This window comes from Zophobas morio, unplaced genomic scaffold (genome assembly GCF_036711695.1).
Source record: "Zophobas morio isolate AGI-343-1 ecotype UQ-CSIRO unplaced genomic scaffold, CSIRO_AGI_Zmor_V1 ptg000044l, whole genome shotgun sequence".
Taxonomy (NCBI): Eukaryota; Metazoa; Arthropoda; class Insecta; order Coleoptera; family Tenebrionidae; genus Zophobas; species Zophobas morio.
The window spans coordinates 9,352,978-9,380,610 of record NW_026972149.1 but is presented as its reverse complement, the minus strand read 5'-3'; the positions used below and the strand labels follow the sequence as shown (position 1 = coordinate 9,380,610).

At 37.5% G+C, this 27,633-nt stretch overlaps 1 protein-coding gene across 5 annotated transcripts in view; it reads left to right on the top strand.

Annotated features, from left to right (window-relative positions):
• LOC135141346 (small conductance calcium-activated potassium channel protein) overlaps positions 1–27,633 on the top strand; it is a 63,955-nt gene that overhangs the window by 18,121 nt on the left and 18,201 nt on the right. For 3 of the 5 annotated variants that reach the window (XM_064072374.1, XM_064072371.1, XM_064072376.1), the window contains exons 2-4: positions 12,605–12,858; positions 17,397–17,622; positions 23,724–23,963. In XM_064072374.1, the coding sequence (XP_063928444.1) occupies positions 12,626–12,858; positions 17,397–17,622; positions 23,724–23,963 (699 nt within the window). In that variant the 5' untranslated portion in view covers positions 12,605–12,625. Of the gene's footprint in view, positions 1–12,604; positions 12,859–17,396; positions 17,623–17,776; positions 17,969–23,723; positions 23,964–27,633 lie in introns of those variants that run through there. The other 2 variants (XM_064072375.1, XM_064072379.1) reach the window with 2 other exon arrangements.

The following is a 27,633-nucleotide window of genomic DNA, read 5'->3' as shown; positions in this document are numbered from 1 at the left end:
CATCCAACAACAGGATCGATATTTTAATCCAACAATCGATTAAGCATTAGTTTGGATTACTTTACTCTCTTAAGAAAGAAGGCTTGGCGTTGATAAATCAAGATATATGACCTCGTGTAAATGCTACAACCTTAGCGCACAATTTATTATTATTATTTCTAGTGCAACGAGAAAAGTAGAGAGGAAGTTCGACCGCGACCTAATCGCGCAGCTCAGATGCCGGGAAAATATCACCCGAAGGTACATCGCGCTTGAATTTCTTTTGAAGTACTTTGAACATTAAAATTGTCACCGAATGATTCATCTTAGCGCCAACTGAAAAAGCCAATTTCAACTAACAAACAGACTTTTAGAAGAAAGAATATTATAGTGGTGATCCATTTTGCTACTCTGCACGAGACGGTTACAAGTGATTGACATTATCCTTCCCCGAGAAGCAATCACACATTTTTTCGAAAAAAACTCTGACGTTATTATAGAGGTGTCCGGATCACCTGGCCATGTGTTAACAAGATAAACGAGCTCCCGAAACGAACGGAATTTCAAAGTAATGAACGATTATCGACTCAAACACAGAATTCACGTCAACACGGTAAGTAAAACTGAAACATCATTAGGACAAATTCAACACAGTTTTGGATAAAATTGAATATACAAATTGTTACATCAAAGGGACAATCACGCTTCCGTTACGTTATTATAGGACCGCAATTAACAAAGTTACACGGTGTGAGTGAGTTTTGACTTTCTCACTTCAAAACAAAGGAAATGTGCTGTCTGGAGCGGGCGCAACGCGATCCGGCTGTTCAAAAAACGATTATATTTAATCACGGCTCGACTTGCTCGGTATGGTTTAGTGCGATTTTTCTTACGTTTTCACTTGTAAACTTAGTTTTTGTAACTTGGGATAATTAATGTCTTTTTACTATCCACTGCGGAAAAAACTAGTTCCTTGGAGCTCGTTTGTAGTTGAGACTGTAGTTCATTTAAGCAAGCTGCTTTCGCTGATTTTGTGTAGTGCTTTGACTTAATTGGATTTACTTGTAGCAATTCTCTAATTATTTCAGGTGTAAAAAATTCATTGTAGAGTCTTGGCGGTGATTGAGGTGTACAGAGAAATCCCCTGAAGCTTTAAAGGCGTCTGTTTAATAGAGAAATTCTGAATTGGACACGTTAATAACATAGACACAGTTTGGTAAGCTGCATGTATAATTAAAGCCTTGTTCTGACGAAGCGTACCAGATTCAGATGTAGATCTTTAGCGAGTTAGTTATCGAGTTGTGTGGAATTTTAATTCAATTAAACTTTACCTATGTTACGGTTTAGATTGGGTTTGCATGTAGCCTGTTGGATTTATTCAAAGTGACTGTTTTAAGAAACAGAAGGGTTATTAACCGGTGATAAATATAGCATCTCTGTTCACACATATTCGCAAATGCCTCCCACATGCATTTAATATTTTATTATTGGGAATGCTACCGAACGGCTTCAAAGATAGTTTTATAGAAGATATTTAAATATTTAAATTTACGACAACGCTGTGGAATTACTTTCGAGGAACTTGTTTCCTAGAGGACTTTAATATAGATGGAAAAGTGCTTCCGCGCTGACTTAAAAAACACAGAGCGTTTTTATTACTTTAAAAGAAAGACATGTCAATAGGTTAAAATACACACAGTGGTTGTAATAGTTTCTCGTTTCTCATGTTGGCGTAGGTGTCACTTTTTGTTACCTTGACGAAACTAGAATTATAATTACGTTGTCCAATCGATGTGAAGCGGCAAATTTGAAAAAAACTCGTAAGAAGCACTGTGTATATGTTGTGTAACGCATTATTATTCTATATTTGCGTATGGAGGTTTACGGAAGGTAAATATAGTGATTGAAAATACACAGTAAACGAAAATATTAATGAGTATTCAAATGTCAAGCTGTTACCTTTCCCCTAGCGAGGAAACACGTCATCAATAATCAATGACGTCATACAACCCACCACTATACGCGCCGTCCTATTTATTCCGACCAGTCTAATAAAGGCGTAGGAAATCGTCCGCGTTCAAGGAGAATATTTAATCGCAAAAAGTATAAAAATACAACGAACTGGAGATAGATAATTAATAATTCAAACGTAGGAGTGATTTAAAATAGTCACAACTTGTGTTTATTTTATTCGATATTTGTTTACACATTGGAACATAACCATGTGACGTTCCGTGATGTATAGTGTGTTCACAAATATCAGTCCATACTTTAGTATTTGTTGAGGCTAATTTTAGCATTTAATGTCTTGTCGTTATGACGGAGACAACGTAAATTACTCTATACGTTTATGGACGTTTAAATTTTTGATAACGTTTGCATCGTTTGTCACCCGTGGCTGACATTATCATCGTCATTGTTTGAACGTTCGTTTAAATGATAATTCAAGCTCATGTTGTTTTTAGCTGCTACGTGCAGTTTTTTGTTTTGCAGCACAAACCAGAGGTTTATTGACTTTATTACTCGTTTAAAAATTTACACGAATCGCGATGATATCAGTTTTATGAATATTTGTTTAGAAGTTTTCTCAACAGTATATTAAACGAAAGTAATGATTCGGGAGTTGGTGAAAGCGAATAAACTGAACCCGAACTGGGACCACAGGGCTTTTTAGGACATATAAAGGGGTATAAAATTTGTGAAATTTCTCGTCTCAGCTGGTAATTCGGGGATGAATATTTGGTTAAATTTCCACAAAATAATTAGTTCACCTCACAACTAACTTCATTAAACGTCTACATTTCAGGAACTACAAAGGTACGACGACCCTTTTTGACCTACTTGAGATAAGATCAGCGAATTGTGGCATTGTGTGCTCCATCCCAATTTAGTGTTAGTGTTTTTCCTTTGTTAATAGACACCACCTGTGACCCGGTTCTGAAAAGACCACATAATTGTGTGGCATGCCGTCGAAATTACAATGCATTTTTGATAAGTTGCCTGATGCCGTCTTCAAAATTTTATGCAAGCGGGACAGAGAGCGCCTATTTTTACAATAAGTGAAAGTAGTAATGCATGCATTTTTAAACTCCGCATATTTCCCTAAAGTAAATTAATATGCCTGGCTTGAATGAAATTTTAATTGGTGCTCACTGTTAAATATTAACCACACTCGAATACGTGATGATAATCAGTGGAAATGGGACAAGGTTGACAATCAAATGTAAATATAATAAATATTTTAGCTATTCGTTGTCGATATTGATTCATTTTTTATGTGATAGACGAATTTTGGTGAATATTAATGTTCGAACGATACCTCCGATTATACGGGGCGGTTCACATTCAGGCACACCTATCGAAGGAAATTTCTGACATTAAAAAATGCATGAACCTGTTGCCATCACAACCATCTGATCTACTCCGGTTTAAACATTCAATCAATAAACATTGCTTCTGACCCACCCGGAACGTAAATTACCAACCGTTGAATACGAACTTACACTCCGGAGCAAATCACCTTAGGTGCGCCCCCATAACGCTGACCGTTGAATCCGAAACACTGAATCTAGTATCTAAATTGCTTGTCGTTGACTTAAACGTTAATGAAAAATTTTGACGTAGTGTTGAAAGCGGTCGTTGCGTCCAGTTGCTGATCGTTGATGCAAAGTTCAGTGCTCGCGTCGGTGTTATTTGAGACTTTCTCCAATTGTCAACGGGACGCTGTTGCTGATCGTTGATTTATTATTAAATGTTACACGGTGGATTTTATTTGGTCCGAGGAGGATAGCGACGTACGTTGGGTGGCGATTTAGTCATGATTTAAAATGGCCTATAACTTCTGTATAAATAATTTTTACTGCATGGTTCGCCTATTCGTTAAGTTAGATGTTGTCGTAGTTTTCTTTCGTCAATAAATCGCGCTCGAAAACTGAAAGATGTTTATGTGGGGTGTCCAGAAGCTATAAAAAAGCCAACAAATTATAACAAACGAAAATAAAGTTTATGATAACAAGGCACCTGAAAGTTTTTATTGGATATGATTTAATGAACAAGTTTCATTAGTTGCAGTTACATAATGGCGAAAAATAACAATGTTTCTCGCCGCGGGGGTGTGCCTGAGTAAAACAGAATTCGAGTTTGTTTTAGTTTGATGGAAATTCCGTTTGGAATGGAGATTATTTGAAAATATTTGGTTCGGAGTATTTTGGTACATTTGCGCGATAATCGCATTACGGAGACGCTGTTAAAATGTTGTATATTCTAGTAAATATAATGCTTCCCTAAGGAGAGCAGTCGTTTCGGGTCGTAATTAATTTAGGGTGGTAGCATCGGTTTGAATACAAGAATGTAATACGTTTCGCTGAATGGCGAGGTGCCAAAATCAAAAGGCAGATTAGAGTGGAATGAAGTTATCGCTTTGAAATTATGAATTTCACGGAGTCGGTGCCATCAAACTTCCATAGATAATTGAAATACAACTCACTTTATCCATTATCTATATTTAGAAGAGGAGCAATTTTCCTGAAATTAAATTCAACTTGCAATCAGGAAAATTTGTTGGAATTGACGTAATTTCCGCTTCTGCTTGGGACTGGCTTTTATATCAAATATTAAGCTGTTTTTATTAGTTCGGCTCAAAAAGTTTGCAAGAATGACAGGCTTTATTCATCCCTCTCCCAACACAACGACTAATTAGCTTCTGTAATAACCGAAATAACTCGCTCTGACGAAACCCCACCAAACTTAACCCAACTTCTCCCTAATCCGGCTGCACTTGATCGGAAATGTATAAAGCACATAAAGAAAAGCGGCCGAGTTTTTCACATTTCGATCGCATGTCTGCTTCCGATCCTACAATACATCACGATCGCGGCTAGAAAATTTCTTGCATAGCCCAAGAAAGCGACCGATCCGACACGACAGAAGTAAAACCAATTTCAATGCACTTTGTCTCACAAAAGAACTTTATCGTGTAATTAAACCCATTCGCAGAAACACGATGAAAAATGGCACACGGAAACGCAAATGAGTTTTTTAACGTAACCGGGTTAAGCGTGCCACCAAATGACCGGCGAAATGTGATATTTCTAAAGCATCTCTTTTACATAATTTGTAAACATACACTGCGAAACATATTGAATTCGCAAAATTATTCAAATACGAACAAAAATATACCACACGACGTCAAGTAGCTACTAGATGTTCAACCGTTTTGTTTGACGTACGACTGACACCCTACATCGACGTTTGACAAACGTTGCAATCTGGTAGCAGAACAGCAATTTGCGCTGATCGTGTTTATGCATGCGACACGCGGATCTGCAATTATTCACAAATCTAAATATGGAAAGCGAAGTGCAAGCTACTTCGTGGAACGACGTAATTCAACGTCGGTTTTTGTGACAGCACGGAAAGCTGAAGACGCCAGAGTCTCAAAATCTAGTCTATCGATACTACACATACGTTATCGTTGGGTTGTCTGGTCTAATTTTATTGTCACACATTTATATAGTAAGCACTCGGCACAGTTCACTTGAGCTGCACTTAAAACTTATTATAGAACAAATTAACGAGTTTATAATAGCCGTGCGTCCTACCCTACTTTTTTAATTTCTAAGTACAATGAAGCAATACATTGCGTGATACCTTTTTGTACTTGATAAACTCCACAAGTTTCTGGGTCGAGATTGTTAAATGTCGGACAATTAAATTTCTTACCCTAGCCTAAAATAAAATCCGAGATAAACGTATTCGCAAAAGTGTGCAAAGTATTTGCTTTGTTTCTCGTAAACTCATGTCACGAAATTGATCGCAAAACGAGTTTCTTTTTTACAAAGGAAAATTTTTGTGTTTGAGGAAAGTGGCTGCCGTAGAGACACCTTATATAATTCAGCGCTACTTAATTTCGAAATATTCCGCTGTGTCACAATAAATACATTTTGGCGCTAATTCTGATAGGGGGTTTTAGGAGGGAAGGCCACTCCTTTATCAGAAGTGAGCGATTTGATTGGTTCGCGTTGCTCCTCCTTCCGCTCTTCCGCCCACATTCCCTCACCATATTTGAGGTAATATTATTCTAACACCAGTAAAATAATATTTCTGAGTGACGATGATTATAGCTGGTGATAGAATTACGGCTTGGAGAATTTAACGCATTCTCTAGGCTTGCCCTTGCGTGTTATATTAGTTGAGATATTGTTACCTATATACATTAACCTATATTATCCTGATAGGTACAATGTCCTTTGTAAATTGTAATTGCTCTTGTGTTACTAACTAGACTTTGACGCAACCAGAATCAGATAATAGTCGGATTCCATTCTACTCCAACACATGGGAGAAAACGAAACATGTGCTTTATGTCTGAGTTACTATTGCCGCTCATAAAACCTGATCTGTTTGTTTTCTTATACCTATGCAAGTAACCTGGTAGGAATTTCAGTTTCGTTTTTAGATCGACGAGTCAAAAATATGAAAGTTTTATTTAACTTCACCTCACATTGGCTTATACATAAAACAACAATAAACTTGACACCGTTTTTACATACAAATAGAGTTCCTAATACCGGTGGTTTGAGAATTTATGACCGTTCTAGTGTTTATGGCGGAGAAGTAAATGCACGAAAGTACTTACCAATCAATACTTTTTGCAATTACTTTTCCGGTTAAAAATAATCAGAACGTGTCAATACCTGACGTGTGACCTAACATACGTTCGTGACGATAATTCGAAAAAGCTACGAGTTTTGTTTTTATTTTCATATTTATTTATACTACAAAGATATAAACATTTGTTTCTTACACGTAAAATGTAATGCTAATGCTACTGCGTCATAAATCAGAAAGTAAGTGTCTACGAACATGTCCTAATTGCTTTCTACTGGATAAAGCTGCAAGCTTTCACTCCGTTGTCGTCGCTTTTTACTTTCTTATTTTATCTCTTTTAAGGGGTGTATTTTAAATATTTACAAAACGAACTGTTTAACCTGTAAACCGAGTCCTTAATTTTTTGCCACTCAGATTAAACTAAGAACATAACCCCGAAGTTGTTTCGTGGAAGTCTTTGAATGTCCGTCCGTAGCTAATTATAGACGGTTGATTTTCTATTATCAAGAAAAAAATGGATGGGATATTGATCGAACGTCATCCGATATCCACAGAATATAATTTAAATTTGATAGATGGTCGATGTAACTAGCAGTAATTCTACGTAACGTTGTTCGCAATGGTGTCAGCTGTTCGTGTATAGTATCCCACAATTTTTTCCATTGTTCGTGCGTTGTTAATAGCACAAACAAATGACGTCATGTTTGAAAGCAGTCAAACTTGGAGACGTTCCAGCAAACCTTCGAAAAGTTTTATTGGTGAAAACAAGAATTTTTTATTGAGCTGAGTGCATAAAGCTGATTATTGGCAATAAACCGCCTTTGATTTTGCCTAGGAAATATCTGTTGATTATGTTTTGTCATTAGAACTCCATCGTTACGATCGCATCTCCTCAACGTGTCTTTATCACTTCACCGCTGCTCAGATTCGCTACGATAGCAGTACTTATTGGAGTTCGCGAAGTTACATTTTCATGTTTGTGCGGATTTCCAGAGGCACTTCGCTAATGAAAGTGTTTGCGTTGACTTGTTTTTATTCGTATGAGGACTATTTCGCCAGTGTAGTGCTCCAATAATAGAGATATCATGTCGCTGGATGTTGTAATGCTTCCTTAATAGAGCTTCAATGGACTTATCGTCGTTAAGGGTCAACAATGGACTACCCTTTGTGTTTATCTTTGCTTGTTCTCTTGATTTGAATCTGTCGACCGTGAAATTATGTCACCGTCTGTCTGATACAGATTGTGCAAACCTGCTATAGGTGAGTAAGCAATTAAAAAAAAGGAAACAACATCCCTTTGACAAAAACGCTTCACCGCCGGCTAAAAAGTTATCCATTAAAGCTTTGCTTCCTTCTTGTGAAAATAAAACTGTCCGTCGGTCTGTCTGCTCATCAACAATTCTAACGATTGTGGTTACAGTAGCCTAGCAATTTACGTAAACACACTGAAATGTGTTATGAATAAGTGCTACAGACAAATAACTGACGTATTTCATTTATACATTAAAAGAACTGACTGTTTTTTACTTACATACGATAACCATACTAACTTTCACTGTTCAGAATTTACGTAAAAAAAATATTATTCCACGGCCATCACCACACTCCCTTACCAAAAGTAAAAACTACGACGGCTCATACAAGAAATGAGACCGTGTTAGCATCAGACTTCGTATTAAATGACCGGCCGATTCTATTAGCTTGAAAATGCACGAATGAAGTTAAATTTATACAAAAGAAGGATGCTACCTTTTTACAAAAAAAAACAAACAAACGCGATTACGATAAGAATACAAACTTGCAGACGTCTGTTCAGGTTCTAGACGCTCTCCGAGAAAGTGGGTAGTGTACTGGTCACGATGAATAAGAAACAGGACACCTAAAAACGGTTTGGGAATAATAAAGTTCCTAAGGTGTCCAAATGCGAATACTTTGTAAATTACTCAACAATAAAGTATCACATACTAAAAATAATTAATCGCCAGTGGATGGCCTAATTTTGTGCACTAAATTTTGATACGTTTCGCTGATATCAACAACGCGACTTTTCCGGCAGCGTTTGACCGAAAAGAGACCGAATACTGTTGGCTGGCGCCGGAAAATACATAATGTACGTGGATACATTAAACAAATCAGATTTCGGGTTGGAAAAAAGTACTAGAAATACACCCTCGTTTTTCGTCTCTAATTCAGCTAAATTAAGTGAAAATGATTCTTAATTTACATTAAATTTTATTGTTGTAGTCACGAACAGGATCAATAGTTCTTTCAGAGGAAATTATTTTATTTTTCAAGATAATGACAATATCAATAATGTTTTGTTTCTTTTGAATAGCTAAAGCTGCATTGTGTGCCGCCAAAAAAGTCAACGTGACTCGCAAGTTTTAAGCCGATTCGAACGAAATTCACAATATAATCAATCTGAAGAATATAAAAGCATTACTAAGAATGTAATCTTCTTATCTGTTCATGCAAGTCCTTTTATAGACACGCGGAATGCTTATTTAATTCAAAGAAGTTTTGGGTTCTTTCTTATTAAATATTTGTAAGCAAACGAGACGTCTTGCCTTTTCGTCTGCAAACATTGTATCATCTAATTGGTGTAGTCTCTCTCTACTAGTGACATTACTACATTAAGTCGTTCCAATTAACCTTCTGCATTATTTACTACTGTTAAGTTTGCATACCCGCAACATCTCACAAAAGAAAAATGAATTTAAAGCTCAAAGCGCTCTAACTTTACTAGGTTTACGTTGTTACGTGTGGAAGGAGAATATAGAACGTACTCTATTAAGAGAGCTTATCATATCTGATTGCATTACAAAGTAATTCTGTGGTAGATACAATGCTCAGCTTGTGTTGTGTATTGATTGCAATACTGCGCAACTAATTTGATGAATGGAAAAATTGTTCCTAAATTGAATTTTGAGTCTAGCCGAGTCCTTAATCTAGTCACAATAAATTCTCTTCTCGGTCGTATCGATTGATAGGGCGACGTGCGCTCGCTTGTTCAAATTTACGAAAACAAATAGTTTGCTCACTTTTTAGATAAGGTGGAAAAACAAAAACTTCTACCGAAGCGAAAATACTCAAAACGTTGTAATCGTATATGGTAAAGCGATTCTTGTTTGCGCGTGATTAATTTTCTTTGCGACGATGTGCCTGTGAACAAGTCAAACATACGGTGTCGGTTTGTTTTGTAACAAATAGGGTCACAACGCTGTGGGAAAAAGTCGACTGCAACGTATCAGAGCAGAAATGAGAGCGCGTTATATCTTATTGTATTTTAAAGGTGTCTAGGTGACAGTTGAAAAAATATTCGCACATCGAATTCCGAGTCTAGACGGTCTTTAATCAAGCCGCAGTAAATCTTTTTCCCAATTGCATCGATTGGTCGTGCGACGTAGTGTGCGCTTGTTTGAATTTAAGAGAACATGGGAAGTCACTTGGAGATTTAGTGAAGCACTTAGAGAAAATCGCCAATTGAAGTTGTGAGTGATTATCTTAATAAGGAAGAAGTCGGCGTTTTTGACGGAATAAAAGTTTGACGGGGACTCGAAGCGACCAATAAAATCGAAATTTATCTAATAAAACTAAATCGCGATCTTAAGTTGGAATTCAATTTGATAAAAGCATTGTCTTGTTTTAATGAAATTCTTGAGTAATAAATCGCTCTTGGCGAGCTCTTTATTTTACACGGTAACGCTTCTAATTAAGTTGTCATTTAAAACTGATCAAAATCATGGAACCTAATGAATAATTGAGCGGATGAGTTAAAAATATTCTCACAGCGGTGATTTGCAAGTATTTTGAATATTTAATAGGATCTCAAATTTACTTCACTGTTGGGATCAATACCTGCGTTGACTCTCCTGCATACATGCTATGAAGTATTCTTCACGTAAATAAAATATGACGCAGACAGACCGTCTTCTTCAAATTGAATAGCAGATTTTACTCTTCGACCCTCTTTTCTAAATCATTATCTCAACCTTTACATTGAAAGCCATTGTTAGCCGCAGTGGCTCCCAATTGGTTTAGGGTTGCAAAGTTGCATGCACCTCAAAGGAAATAGTTAGGATAACTTTGCACAATCTTTATTGGAGAGCTCTAAATTTACATAACTGTGTCAAATATACACATCGTCTATTTTAAGCTGCCACCGAACATTTCCCATAAATCCTCCTTTTTTACAAACTTATAATTCAATCTTGATAAGGCGGAAACTGGCCCGAATGCTGACCGGATTTTTTTTCACCATACGGAATAATCTAAATTGCTAAGAATGTACAACACTTCACACTTAACCTTTCTGTTTTTCGGATGAAATATGTTGCAGACACACTGCGATACTCTCACGTACACGAATTTTGACACTTTCTTCCAGAATTGGATTGCTATGTTAATTAGTACATGCTGCACGCGCATATTCATTTAACGCCATTTGAAAGACATGATATAGTAAGCTGTTTGTACATTTGTTGTGTTCCACTATACGGGACGAAGGTGGGGATAGCACCAGCATTTGCTTTAGACACTCTATTCTTGCATTTAAGTGTTTTTAATACGTCCATTTTTTTTAATTCAATGTTTCTCATTAGTCTTTTATAAATTCCGAGTTCTAGCGTTCCGTTTAGTTATGTGTATACAGTGTAACATAATGTCTGGTTTTATTTGCTGATTGTTTTTTTATTATTCTTCCCTTAATGGATCCCAGAGGGAACATGACATTTGTGAAGCTTTACACCCTTATCTGGCAGAGTTACCACTTAGAAATTGGATTAAAAACCACGGAACGTAACAAAGACATCAAACAGAAGAAGGGGAAAGAGATTTCACAAATAGTAGTTAGGTCAATTAAGGGTGGATGGTCGATTCCGCAGATAGACATTCGGTCAAGACAATCATGCGTGAAAATCTCAATAGACTACTAAGGAAGATTGAAGGAAATCCTTAACAGTTTTAGTACCCTCAAGTGTGCTCTAAACAGTTCCTTGAATGTATTTTTATCCTTCATTATACATGCGCCTCACAGCGAGGTATTATTAGACTTATTAGCACAAGTGTCTTTTTTCTTGTGTAATTCAATCTACTTTATGTTTGAGTGTATTTCTATGGTGGTTTTATTAGTCACGAAGATGTACTTTCTGCATTAGGACCATAACCGGTTTTAAAGCTTGTAATAATCAAAGCGGGGCTTTTATGGTTTCCTGAAGAGCATTTAAAATGCGCTTTTTGCCACACCTATATAAACCGGGTTAATTGTACAGTAAAAAAGCATTCGGATGAAAACTAGCATTTGTTGAAAAGTAGTGGAAATGGAACTGAATAACGTATAAAGAATTGAAAAATAGCGTGAGTTATTCCAGTTTTATTACAAAGCTCGAAGTCCTCCTATCACATGATAAACGACTTTTGCAATTACGAAATTTTAATAAAAGCTAAAATATCGTGCCGCTGCATTTACATTTAGATTAACAATTTCTAATTACGTTTCTCGATCTCTTTCGATTTTATAAGTCGGAAAAACGACACTTTGTAACCGCTTACGCTTAATCTGTAAGCTGTCGTAAACTTTACCATGACATTCATAAAGAAAGGCTTATGAATGCTGAAGCGAAAGCTCAAAAGAGTGCAAAAACTTCAATTAGTTATAGGACTCTGACAGCTCCACTGTTGCCAACCTGCTTTAACAACTTCTTCTTGTCGAGCAGACATAAGGATGTGCTCCACACCCACATCCTCATTTTCATTCACATTAAAACGATGCTATGCATACATTTCTGACTTAGATGTGACGGTGTTGATCATTATCCTCTGACAAATAAATGCACTTCGCTTGGTAATCAACTGTGACACATCTAGGTTCATGCGCGTTCGTACTTAGAACTAGCTTATTTTTGCTTCACCTAATCAAATTTTGGGATTCGTTTATGCAGCGTATGTAGATGTATATAGTGGGGGTTCCGGTCACTTAGTTGTTTTCGAAAGTATTTGATTTGGGTGTTTGTTTCAGACGCGAAGCTCCGATAAGAAGATGAGTAGCCAAGACGAGACTGCTAGCCTGCTGGTAGCGCAACCATCACTGACTAGCACTTCTTCTCCAGCAAACTGTTCCAAGCCGGTGCTGATGCGCCAAGAATGCACGACATTCTTGGTGTCATCGCACCATCCTCAGCTTTCGGTGTTTTCTGACAGCGAGGAAGATGGTTCCCTTTGTTTGGAGGAGAACAGTACTAGGTCAGTGCCGGATATTGAACTTCACTGCAGGTAAGTGTAACCTGGCTCTCATGTCAAACTAAGTTAAATATTTACAAAGTAGTGAAACCTTCCGCTGATTTAAATAGCTTATTTCCTGGATAAAAACCTTGTTCCGCACAATAGAGCAGCAAAAGTTATTTCCATACAGAAACATAATCGACCTTAATCCTATTACTGAAAGGATGAAAAGTAAAACTGGACACAGCGAAATCGGTTCAAAGGAGTCGTAATCCCTACTCTACTAGTGGAGGGTGACTTAGTGGCCATTTTGAGAGAAATTAAATTGCAACTCATTTTCCGCCGGGATCGATAGCTTTCACGTGCTCGTGATTTGTTGCGAAACATCCAGAAGTGCGCGATCAAACTTACATTATGTAATGAGGATTGAATATTGACCATGTTCTTCGTGAGTTCCCTCTCGAGTGCCAGTCTCTAACAAGCACGGTGAGAGCCTACACATCTCCATCCACACAACCAAAATCTGCAAAGCTCAGGAACTACTACATAATTTATTAGTTTGCGTTCGTATCCTATAAAAGGAGCAAATGATACGAACGACGACACAATATCTTTCCTGCTACTCTAACTCAGCTTTGACCTAGAAATGATAATGTTTTCTCGACGCGTAGAAAAAACAACTTCGAGTCCAGTAGAACTTTTTTGCATTGAAATACACATTGTGACGCAACGATCACCTGTTAAACAGCACACGTGGAATTATGGACAATGCACGATATTCGCAAGTCGTACTTTTACGTCGTTTGATTTAATAACGCTCGCTTCGCTCATGTGACAGCACGCTTTGCGACGGGTTCAGATCTAATTCTCTTCTATTTTGTCGGAGTCAGATGGAAACTTTCAATTTGCATGCAGCTTACCGCTCGCAACAGAAAACATTAGTATTCCACTAGTTTGTTAAAGTTGAACTCGTTAGGATCTGCTCGTAGCAGTTCTTTGAACTGATCTACCGAAAAACTATATTTTGATATCAACAAAGGGATTATGTAAAGTAAAAATTTGGCACACGGAATCACGAATCTGAGTATTGAGGAAATGAAAGCGTAGACTGGTTTAAGGTCTCGATCCTGACTTTATGTAAAGGAAGTTGATTCCTCATTCGTTCCTACTACTCCCAGTTAAATCCGTAATCGTAAGTCTGTAAACCGAGGAACGTAAAAAAGCTAAGTAGTGTGTTTGAGGAACTAGTTATTTTAATGTAATCCTGGTCACGGCACCAAACGTGAAGTGACTAAAAAACGAAACAGTCAAGGAATCAAGTTTTACGCACACGGTTTCTACGATACAAGACGACAATCGTGACTGTGCTGACACTATTAAACTTTATAGTTTCTGACAGATACATATGAAGTTGTAAGATTGGCGGATGCGCCGGGTCATCCGTTAACGCACCACACACTTCGTTTAAAAAACAATCTGCTTTTCCAAATATTGGCTAAAGTTTAAAGTTGCGACCGAGAATTATTGCTGCTGCGAATCGCGTGCTCTCACAAAATTTTGTGAATCCAGTTGACGATAAGCCTCGGCGATGTTTATACACAAGAAAAATTGACTTTGTAGCGAAGTTTCGTTAAACATTTTTACGAAATCAAGGGCTCAAAAGTTAATAAGGTTTGTTTGCGTAGTGTGGAGAAAATATTGCGAAAGACTGCTGGTTTGCGAAACAGTAATAACAGCATTTCCGCTAAATTTTATCAACATCGCGTTTGCTCTTCCATTTTTGGGTTTATCTTAGCGAAAAGTGAAAATCCCGGCTTTTAAAGGATGATGTTCTTGATGAGCGCGTGTTTATTTAAAATAACGAAGTCGCCTCGGATTTATTTTTTGTAGGAGCGAAGCGAGCGGCGTTTGAAAAATTTTAAATTAGCAGAATTATAAATATGGCAATTGAATGTGTGTGATTTTGGTATTGTCGGTTTGCCAACTATGAAACCGATCGTTTCAAATTAACGAACTTCCAATAGGGGTTAAAATATTAATATGGTATCGCGAATGCAAAGTGTGTCTTGAATTTAGCAGCAGCTATTACCCAGTCCACCGCGAAGTTAGTCCATTAAACATGTCTGAACTGGAAGCGAGTTATGAGCAGGAATGGCATGCATTAACTAATATTAATTCCATATCTATGTTTGATGGTGGTTTATGGCGGTATTGATAGGCGAAAATTATCAATTCCTCTGGCGATGATTAATGCAGAGGTTACGACGTGAATATCAAAATTTTTGCCTCCGACTGTTTATCTTTTTCACGTTTTTATTAAAAATCTTCACTTCTACATCTTTAATGAAAATCTCCTAAGAGACTGCTTCACATCCTGTAGAATTCATTGGAGGCGCTTATATAATTCTGACGTCCTGTTATCTTTTACATTGTCCGCCTATAATACATTGTAGGGAAGTTTACTTTCTATTCCCCATCCCCAAAAAACTCTCCAAATAATTTGCAGCGGCTCGTGCAGACGTGAATTAATAAACCCAATTTTCACTCACGTGACGGACAATCTTAAACCGCTCTTAATTTTTCAATCGTTCTATACAACGGGCAAACTTAAAAAACCAATTAAATTTTTATAGCGAGTCAACAGCGGACTGTCATTTCGCCGCTATTTTCTTAAAACACTCGCAGTAAAGCACACTTTATAGGAATTTAATTACTGCATCAACGTCAACTGTCGAAGAGAGCCTCATTTTTTTTCCCGCATTAAAACGAACACGAAGATTCTCGAGAGTATAAAGTAGGATTAAATTCTGAACCTTATTGTCAGATGCAGGAAAGAAAATAATTAAGTTATTGAAAATTTTGTGAGCCGTAAAGACGCCGTATGCCGCTTATTTTCCTCTCGTTAATATAAACTTAAGACCAGGACACCACAATGTGTATTAAAAATGCAAAAGTCTGCCTCTCTATTACCATTCCGGATACGACTTCCCGCCATAATCAAATTTAGTTTTACACCGAATTCTCTTTTAATAGGAGGCGCGTGACACACTCTTACGGCCATTTTTTTACCAACAGTAGCACCAGCGAAACCGGTCGATGACGCCCAAGAGGCCGAATCGACGTTGCCGCCAATTCCACAAAATATACAACACTCTTCTAATTCTACACATACTTCGTATTAGAGCGCCTCCGTTTGTTCTATTTTGGGACAAAGCTGATTAAAAATGGAGGCCGTAAATTCTCCGCTCGAAAAAAATTTAAGACGAGACCACACTACATCAAGGGCCTGGATTTTAGAGATATAGAACGCGCATAAGCTTAACAAACTTTATAGCTTTTTAATCTCACTTCTTACAATCTCGTTCTAAGCCTGTGTTTTTATTTTTTGGGGATTAAAATTAAATTTTCGTTATATAACTGCATTTTATTAAAACACGGCACTCACAACTTATTACCGGGATCACGAAACTTCCAACAATTTCAAATAATTCGGGTTTTAGTTAAGACGGAGCACAGAACAATGTACGCACAATCATTCGAATTCATGACGTCACAGTACAGAAATGAGCTCGCTGCCGTCACACTACACCGGCAGATTTACGGCAAAAATATAGGACAACACAAACTTAGCTAATTTGAAGAACCCTTGTCTAGCGCATCATACTGATGCAGTTGCACGATCGCGCCATTTATACGCTCCAAGAACCCCAGCACGTTGACAAACTACAGAACCAGAATTAGGTCGCAATCATACGTCTAGTCTCGTAGAGACCGTTTGCACGTGGAGAGAACAAAACCAATTATAGCCAAGAAAGTTATCTAGTGTGAAAATCGCTTACCTCAACTCTTCGAGGAAAAATCTCCAACCTACATTCGACTGCGTGCAGGTAAATCAAACTATTTGATGGGAGAAATAGCACCTTAGACGTGAGTCTAGTTTCAATTACTCTTCGAGGAATTTCCTTACAGCAGATTAACATTTGAATACGCATCTAATTATGTGGCGATTGTGCGTTTCTCCCACACGATTGCCCGCTAAAATGTCCAAAGATACACTCCATTACACGGAGGATTGCGTCGCGATGCTGTGGGAAAAATCAAGAACGATGGATGGAAGTTTTGACAGTCGGAAGAGAATAAGGGAAGGAGGAAATTCATTCTTAAAATCAAATAGGGGCGTAACGTTAATATCCGAGTCCAGAATGCAACGTTATGCAAAATATTTCTCATAACTTCGTGATGTAGCGGTGTTTGCTGGAGACTTAATCATGGTTGCGCACTTCTGCCGGACTCTGTTTAATGTCAGGGATTAGTAGTAAATCTAGCTTCACGTCCGCCCGCACGTAGGCTTCTATAACTTCCTGTTGTTGTGTTTTATGTTAATCAGAGATTTCCGAATTAGGGTTCGAGTCTGCGGCGCGGTTCTAATTTAGTTTAATTTTGCAAGAGCGCCATGTAAATGTAATACCGTCTCGAATCCAGAGTGACAGAAGATCAGACATTGATCTCTTTAATTGACGAGGGTAATTGTGATTTTCCGTTTACGGGTTGAACGTCACATTGATGTAACACGAAGTCAATTGTTCCAGGCTCGACGTGAAAGGATGCAAGCAGAATTTGTCGTCAAACATCCCGACGAGAAACAGGAGTTCATCTAATGCATTTCAGCTTGCTCCCTACACGTCATCACCGCGGGGCATATTGGAACGACGAACGTCTCAGACACCGGCGTCGACCTTGAAAATCGTGCGCTCGGTGTCGAGAGAGAGCGTACGATCCATTCACCATTGTACTTGTCCGTGCCTCAACGCGCCGGTAAGATAGATATCTGTTTAGATGCTTTGTTCTTGCCCTTACAAGATTCTAGTGCCTAACTCGCGAACGGAATGTGCCCGGCATGTCTAACCTATACATTACACGTTTTGTTTCTCGATTGTTTCGTCGGCAGCACACTGTCAACAGGAGACAAATGATATCAGCGTCCACTGCAAAACCGGGCAACACCACTATGTGCCCTCTAAACTCACTCAATAAGCGACAAGACGCTTATTAACCGACACGGAACATTGCCACAACACAGAAACATGCAGTCATCTATTTCAAATCTTATTAATATTACTTAATCCATGTGGGCTGATGTACGTGCTGTGTATCAGATGCGGTAAGACAACACCACAACAAAGTTTTCCTCGTGCGGCTTACCCTTACGCGTAAGCGGTTGTATGCGGTAGAGCCGCTACCGCTTACGCGTTACGCGGCACAGAAAAACATGACTTAAACATGTTTGCAGCCAGCATCTTCTCGAGTCTGTTTCAAACCACCGTAAAATTTTCACCCATGACGCGTAAGCTGTGTGCGCGAACAACGCCACTTTTGCTCAGTACTTCACGCGGTATACAAAAGTAAACAACTCAAACGTATTTGTTTTAATTCATTTGTGTAGATGTGTGTGTTGTGCATTGGGTACGAACATAGTTTTAGTCGCTCAGTTTGCCCATCGTGTGACGCATGATGCGTCGCCACAGCACGGAAGAATAAATATTATGACTCGACGTATTTGCATCTTCGGTTTGTTACCCTGCAGCACATAGTTGAAAATAGATGAAGGCATATGTTGATCGGTCGATGACGGTTTCGCGGTGTGGTTCGCTGAAGTCGTGCCCTTTTTTTTACGAATTGAGAAATGTGTTGCCATAAGCCGCATGCCACGAACAGACGATTTTTAAGTTCTGCGGACTAGATAGCCAGGTCTGGAAGTGGCTCGGCCACAAACGAAGAGGCTTGGAGTGCGCTTAATTATTCAGAGAGGTCCATATTCCTAACTTGACAAACTTTCCTTATTAAAGTTGAGTAGAATTTTCCCCTACTATGATCTTACTTTCTAACGCATCATAACGTTTGAAAAATTCACACTAATTGCTCTCGGAGTTTTGTAGAAAACCGTCGGACCAGGAAATAGGGTTGTTTGGTCCAGGTCCAAATAAACGTGAAACAATTATCTGCAACGAAAGCTAAATTGACTCGCGAAGAGGTCGCCGAACGTGTTGGCACGCAACGAATTTTTGCCGACGTTTTAAATTAAACCCCTAAACAACTCGTCTAATACCACTTCTAGTAAAGTCTAAAATTAAACGACATCAATAACGTAAGACTGCCACACTTAAATTAGCGCCTACATGGCGAACTAATAAAATAATCATCTTCGAAACACCAAACTTGGCGGGAACTCTCGCTTACGGACTAATTTATGGATGGGTACAAAAACAAAACCGAACCGCTTTCTATTGAAAACAGTTTGGGGAAAACTACTAAATTATCTCGCATCAAACTTGCACTACTTGAGCGACTCTATATGAAATAACTGAGATAACTATGATTAACGCGCCCCTGTCCCTCCATTAATCTGTTTTCAATTTGCTTCAACAACAGTTGGCAAATTTGGACGGATTTGAGCGGGGGCGACGAGACGGCGGAAGGTCGAACAATCCTTATAAGATAATTAGCCCACTTCTAATTATGTACACGAATTAATTTACTGCAATTTTTAATTCCATTCAAAACGTGTAATTTGAAGAATGCAGCGTTGCGAAAGAATTTTTGAGATAATTAAATAACGGAAAAAACAAATTTACTTTACAAAAATAATTAAAAAACGACAATATGCTTAATTGTGAGAGAGGAAATTGTGTTGCAGGGTTAATATTAAGATAAAAGTGGGTTTTTATATTTTTGTTTAGTACTTGGAAGCTTTAAAATAAGAAATTAAAAACTTTGTACATGAACTCAGTTTAGCCTGAAAATAGCGCCGCATTACTAGGAGAGAATATTTTAATTTGATCCTGGTTGCGGCACCAACCGTGCACGTGTTAAAAAATAAGAAATTTATGTGACCGATACTTACTCTGCGCGCCGGGATACCTTTTAATTATTGACGAAATTAAACTAAAAAACAATGTTTTAACTAAATATTGCCAAAATAAAATTTTATAGTCATGTCGGAACCACAATTATCTGTTTGAGGAAACAGTTTTTGTCATTACAGATAAAAAAGAAACAGTAACAGAACTAACATAAAGTATTTAAACGTTATCCTGGTCACGGCACCAACCGTGTAGTCATTTGACAACGAGAAATGCAAAAGGTCAACTTTGTTTTTGTGTTTAGCCCACATTATAGTTATTGATTCTAGTTTAATTAAAAACAGAACAAGTTTCTTTGATAAGCCCGGATATTAAAACTGTATCCTGGTCCCGGCACCAAATGTAAGATAAATAAAAAAATTGAGCAGCAACCTTTTGCTTTTTTGCGCACATTGTTGTCAATTATTCAGATGTGACTTGAAAAATGCATCAATAACACACATTAAAGTGGAGCAAAAAGATGATCCAATCATTTACACCGAATATTTTAACTGTATACTGGTCTCGGCGCCAAGTGCTAAAAGCCATTAAGGGAAATTGAACGATTGAAGGAATCTATCACATCGTGGATTGTGTAAAAGCAATTTCTGCGGTGTCTGCACTTCTAGGCTTTGTAACTCCAAAACTCATTAGTCTAGTGTATTAAAAATACCAGAACTTCATTCCACTCAGAACTTTATCAATTAAAACAAATTTCGCCTAAACAATGTGAAACAATAAATCGATTAGGTTGTGGCGGTGCAGTAATAGCAAACTTGTCAAAACGAAAGTCGATGGGTTCCGGTATAGCCAACGCTACTTTGGGTTTGGGGCTATCAAATTTGAATGTGGCGTTAATGGTCGTGAAAAATTTGTATCTGTTGTGGTCGCATTACAGATCGCTCGTTGCACGCTATCGTGTCCTAATCCCCTGCCGGGAGCACAAATTGTAATTGATGAAATATTGAAAAAAGGCTGGTAAAAAATTGGTCTGTCGAAAATGCCCGGTTCGGGGGCGAACGATCCGGAATAGTTGTTTACTCACAACTATAAAGCAATAACTAGTTTTTTGTAAAGTTGGGGTCGTCGTAAAGTTTGCGAGTGAAGACACTCAGCGAAATGGTTTCCTGGGGTATCCTAACATTCATCAATATGTCTCTGCAGATTTATACTCTGACGCCTAAGCTCGTAATCTCATATCGTCTTGACACGATTTTGACGCTTCTTGCTTTGCTTGGTTGAACATATGCGTTAATGTTATTTAAAGTGTGAGGGTTGATAAAATTTGTTTTGAAACGTTTGTTGAATGCAAACCGCATTCACTACAGCCGAGTAAATCTTGTTAAAGTAAAATTATTTGCGTAGGCGTGACGGCGATACAAAAGATTCGAAGTAAGTGGTGCGGGGAGGAAGCCTTAAAGTTAGTTTTCTACAATAAGTCTCCATTGGATCATGTTTCTTCGTTACTAAAGTGTAAAAAGTGACGTTTATGTTGTATTACAATTCAAATGCCGCGCTCTCCGAAGTTGAAATATTTGAGGGTAAGACCATTACTAAAAATAAAATCAAAACGACAATAATTACGAAAAAGAGTTATGGCCTGACGTCCTGCTTCTACCGGATTCGGCCAGAATTTATGCTCTCATCTTAGAGGTCAAATGTTCAACAACGTCATTTGCCGCTATAAATTTTACAGCAACTATAATTCTCTACCATTCGCAGGCAGACTGCGCAGCATTGTATTTTACTGTCATTGTACTTTTATAATAAAAAAATTTGGTTCGACGACCCGACTCGTGAAACCAACACATAAATAACTCATTTAATACCCCCTAGTAAATAAAACAATTCCATTTTTTTATTACACTCACCCTGTATAACACTTTATTTTCGTATCACAAGCTCCATTACATTTTTATTTTTACATTCATCCTAACTTCCAATTACGACAAGAGTTGTATTTACTGTAATAGCGCTTTTATATACTTATTGTATCGTATTTTGCGCAACATCTAATCCCTAAGATTTCCGTCTTATATACCCACTTAAAAACTCACCAAAATTCGATATTGCAAGTAGGAGCGTCTAAACGTATTTTTTTTCCAGGAACAATCTCGCCCCTATCCTAATGTGCATTAAGAGCTAAAGTCACACTCTAATTCAACCAGTTTTATCGAAACAAATCTTTAAAAATGGCGGATGCGCCGGGTTTTTCTCGTAATCCTTCCAATAAAATACAATGGAGTAGAATAAGGAAGAGAATTCCTGATGACGAACAATTGTTAGAAAACCGTCCGCCCTAATAAAATTTGGCTATCTCGAATAATGCCCTTTTACGTAGTAATATGGCCAGGCCGCTCGGGAAAGATACCCCAATATGCAATAATCAAAGGGATTTAGAAAAAAAAGCTTAGATATACGGACGCACAGGGTGCATTTAAACCTTTGTTGACCGAATGCCACATCTCTCAATGCTTATTGCACAATTTCGAGCACCTATTTAAGCACTAAAACCACTATTTTTCAACGTTACTTTTTCGCACCACTTCTCATCTTACTTTACCAAATCGAAACTTAAAAGGTTCGAAACCCTGCCGTCTGCATTTTCATTAGTGCGTGTTTAAAATGAAGACATTTTTAACCCCCAAAATGGTCAGCTTACCCGGGATTAAAATTTATTGCATGTGGGTCTAAAAAAACATCCCAAATTTATTCTTAAACTGCGATCGTTTTTTACAGCACCCCTGTTAAAACTTTAACAACACAAACTTAGCTCGTTTCTTGAAAGTTCGCTGCAATTTTTAATTTGATTCTTTTTTTCAAACTCTCCTCCATATACCCGAGTCTGAATTTAGTACAGTATTCAAGATAATGTTTAAAACATGTGCTGTTTTTAGTGGGTACTAGGATTGTATTTGTGTAATATAGATGTAACAGAGGGATGGATGTTATTATAGATTATAACCTAACTGTTCTTGTTAAAAATTGATATGTAGTATCCTTGTATATAATTTTAGTGTACTCAAATTGTTACTGTTACGCTTCACAGATCACCGCATTTTCAAAACTCTCACCGCATTTGCATGTTAAAGTTAAAATTCTCAAGCACTGTAAATAATATTAATAAATACTGGATAGCATATTAATGTTTGTAAATAGTCAAGTGTGTGGTTCTTTTACAAGTAGAAGTTACTTGTAAAAGGGCTAAGTACATGTGTGTTATTGTAAATAATAAGTTAAATAAATAACTAAAATAACTCTGATCGATGTAGATAACATCAGCGGTGGACTAACGCTAGCGTCGATTATATGTCGATGTGTTTAATCGTTTACCGTTATAGCGATTATATTTGTATCAATTATAGTATGGGTTATATGCTAGGTATCGTTGATCAATGAAAAACTATCATCAAGTTTATCGATTATATCGCGATCTTTATTACGTGGTTCATAATGATTACTTCATGTTGATTGTACAAATAACTGAGTATTAAACGTAGTTTACGTTGATTATGTCGCTATTCTTTCAAAACTCTTTTATCGTGTCCGTTGTATAGTTTTCAACCGTCGTTGTTAAAAGTTTTATCGTAATCGTTTAGGTATAAGTTTATCGATTCTATCGATTATAACTCGGTTCGGGTTAAATAATGATGTTTGACGTCAGAGGTCTTATGTTCACGACGACTATATATGTATGCTTACCATCGTTTATATACATAAAGAACTGACAGTTCTTTGATTATACCACTATCGTCCAGAATAACAGGTTTTATCGATGTTCGTTCGTCGATAAAACCGGTCGATTGTGACGTAGTACGTAAGTCCACCGCTGACCGCTAGTGCTTCAGTGTACGTCCATTTCAGCGTCTTCACTAACCCTTGCACTGTGCCCGTACTGAACTCGTAGATGTCACACTTCTCTTTCCTCTGTCTGTCTATTACCAATTCCACATAACGAAATTGGTGTTGGGTGTGGGAAAGAAGCGAAAATGATAGCACTTGGGTGGTGATTTCCAGGTATCATGCAGTTCATGTCCAGTAGCACCACCATCAGTTGTGACGACTCTGCCCGGCTCGAGGATAATTCGTCAAAGTTCGCAACCTGAAGCCTCAGCACCGTGTTGTGGCTCCAGTTGTGTGCATGGTACCGCCCCCTCCACGTCCCTCAGGCAGCTGCGGGACCATGGTGAAGGCGGCATCGCGGGAATTGCGGCGGACTCGCTCCGGATCAACGGCGCGATGCGGAATTTCCGCCAGGTATGAAGCGTGAATATGTTTCCTCGACCTTATTGCAACATCGACCCTCTTTCACGCCAAGAGGGGGATTAAAACAACTTGCAGCCGCTTCTCTAATTCTTTAGATCGATAACACTAATGCTATGAAGACGCGCAAGTTAACATAAACGATCTACGCGCGGCAAGTTCGGGCTGGAGCTGCTCGAATCGACGAGTACAATCGACTGTCGATTAAATAATGTCATCGACGTAGCATACACGAAACAATAGCTTAAATTGTTGGTTCAAATAAAATCGATTATATTGGACGGCGATTAAATAATATAATCGACTACTGGCATGAACTACGTCTTACGATTGCTAAACAATGTAAACAGAGTTAGTACTTTTGAAAACAAGAAACTGTGTAATCGATAAGATAGTATAATCGATTTATGCAAGATCAGACAAAAATATACAAGGTCACCGAAAAAGAATTAATAATGTTAAAAACAACGTTTCGTCGATAGAATTTGTAATAGATTTGTTGAGATCGACAAAGGCAAATGCCACATTTTTTAGATTCTAGACAATCCCAGTAACAACAAGAAAATTACAAAATCCACCAAAATTATTATCCCAAAAATACGATTGTCGATTAAAGGCTTTACAAAAACATCGACACAACAAATTCGTCGATTAAATAATGTCATAAACGTGTCATTATAATACAGTTTTATTCCAATATTCCAAATGTAATAGACGTTAAAATTTTAATGACCGTAGGACAATATAATCGATTTATATAACATTCTATTCAAAAGATAAAATAATTTGTTACTTAATCTGCAATATATTGCGGCAGCACTAGTGATTTTACAGAACTGTTAAATCATTGAAAAGCCTGGCAAAGAAGTATAATCCATACCATAAAATATCTCGTAGAATACCATCGATTAAATCTACATGTGAGCGACGTATTATTTATTATTTGGATAATTTATGTGCTTAAATTCACAGAGTCGAAAGCAGGAGAAGTATAATTTTAGAAAATTTGAGGACAATATAAATCTTTGTGTTAAGTTTTAATTATTTTTAGCAAGCAATCAAAACCTCCCTCTCTAGGTCCTGAAGCAACAGCAACGTTTTATTACAAAATATTTGAACTCCAACTTGCTGAGAAGAATTAATTTAAATTTCTTATAACCACTCCGAAGATGTACGTACGTTTATAATTTAATAACAAAGTTCTAAATTTCGACTTTTAAGTGATAAAATTTGCTAAACATAATTTTTTTATCCAGCTCGGAGGAAAATCCGTTCTGGTTGTCACGTTTGTGCGAAAGTTTGGCGCACAAGAGATAAAAAATGGTATGACAGTTATAATAATTGCGCTTTTTACTTCTCTTTGTTCTTTCAACCATGCGTTCTGCTACATGGAAAATTTATTTTAATTTAACGGGCGAAGTAAATAGAAAACAAAATTTTACGTGCGGAAAATTATGATGCTCTCTCTCAAAGTTTAATTTTTACTTGCAAGGAAACCATGAATTTTTTAGTTCGCAAGTCGGCGACACGTTCCAGGACATAATTTAAAACACACTACTTTTACATGCTCGTTACATGTTTTAAAAATACACGTCGTGTCCACGTCCACGACTAATTTCATTTCTTGTTACACGGAAATTTTTCTCTCTGTGTGTAATTTCATTCCGAAATAACTAACAAGTTTAAAAATCTGCGGCGTATTTCACAAAACATGTCTTCTACATATTTCGGGCGAATAAAATTACGGCAGACTAAATTATTTGCTTTACTTGAAGTGGTAGACGAATTTACCGGTCACGTTCGGTGTGACCTTGGAGTGAAGTAGTAAGGATGCCTTATAAAGTAGTGGGGGAAGGCCCCCTTTCTACTTTCGGTCCCACGATCCATGGTTGGACTTAAATGAGAAAGCAAACTCGATTCAAGTCAGTTTGCGTTGCTCTGATTAAGTCTTTTGAAGCTGATAATCAAAATATTGGAAGTTTTAAGAGGCTCGGAGTGTTTGAATCTGAATATTTAATTACAAACTCGATTTATTTTTATAACGTTTCAAATATATTTCGCGCCTTTGATGCATTATTGGAATATATGTGAAAGAAAACTAGATTGTGTCTTCTTCGGACGGAATTGAGTGTTTCAATATCTTGTTTTGGAGTTATTCGAGCGTCGAGATCCGTTTATTCTCCTTTTGCGTCCGACGGGATATTTATGTCGAAAAATTAAAAAGAAATTTCGAACACTGGACAATGAAGATATATTTATAGAAGAGTAGGAAAACTGGCGCTGGAATAAGTCACATCGTGGATATATTTGCATGTGGTGCCAGCAGAGGTACTTTAAAATAATTGAAGAGGGTATAAGTTTCAAAACAGAAGAATAGAGCATGGACTGAATTACGACTTTTCTCTTTCAAACTTTTGTTCGAGTATTGATTAGAACTGTTAAAAATGTGGAATTCTTCTTGGACATTAAACTGTTTGTACGCGACGCCCTTTCCGATTTGTAAACATCTTATTAAAGTTATTGTGTTAGTGCTTCCACGTTGGCGCACGTCCAAATGGTCGGTTCTGTTTACCTCAACAAAAACTTTGACAGATAAAAATCTACAAAGACGTATTTATCGCATAATTGTTATAATCACCTTCTTGCACATAAATTTCAATAAAACGCATTCTCGTTACTAGCGAGTTTAGACAGTGATGAATGTTTCGAGTTTGTTTAAAAAACAACGCTAATGAATTGTTTGCCTATAGAGGCTACCGATGGTGCTAACACATTAGCAAAATGTGTAGACCTTAATCCAATCGAACTGACAAAGACTACAAATTTATCACAGATTTTCACATTGTGCCGTCACAACAGAGATATTTATCACATAGACAACTTTCATTCTTTGATAAGCATAGATCTTGTCTTCCAGCGCCGCTTTTCTTTTCTCATTATGACCCTTACAGATTGGTTCTATTAAGCTAACGTGTACATAATTTCAGCCAACAAAAACGGCACATCTGGGCAAAATAGAAGCAAACAAAACACAAATCGGCAACGAACAATATTATATCAATAATTGTCAGCTTAAATGAAAAGCGTTTCATGGTAAAATCGTTTCACAATTCAAATTAATGCTGACATTCCGCCAAACGCTCACTCCGTGGTGCCTCTATTATACACACCAGGGAAATTTAGACATCGTTTGCCTCTGAACCCACACTGCACATTTTGAACTGATTCGCGTTAATTTAATTTGAGTTATACAGGGTGACTGTACTTCAAACATAAAACCTAACCGAAGCAAGTTTGTCGAATACAATAAAACACCTGCTTGATTCATCAACTATTTTGTGTCAACAAGGTACAGCGAGGGGAATTTAACTTATACTCTGTAGGTCTGGCGACATTCTACGTTACGTTAAGTGCTCCAACTCTGCTTGAATGGAGTGGTTGGGTTAATTTGGTGTTTCAAGCTCGCTAGTGAGGTATCAGATAACCGCGACTGACCTTACATCAATAAATCCAAACTTGCACCGACTAATTGCGATCAAACATCAAAGCCAAACTGAGGAGCTCGTCAATTCTTTATTCTTTTTGTGCCAGTGCTCAAACAATTAAAACTACTTACAAGTTGTTAGTTCTTTCAGTTGCTGCTTGCAATAACGAGGATCGATGA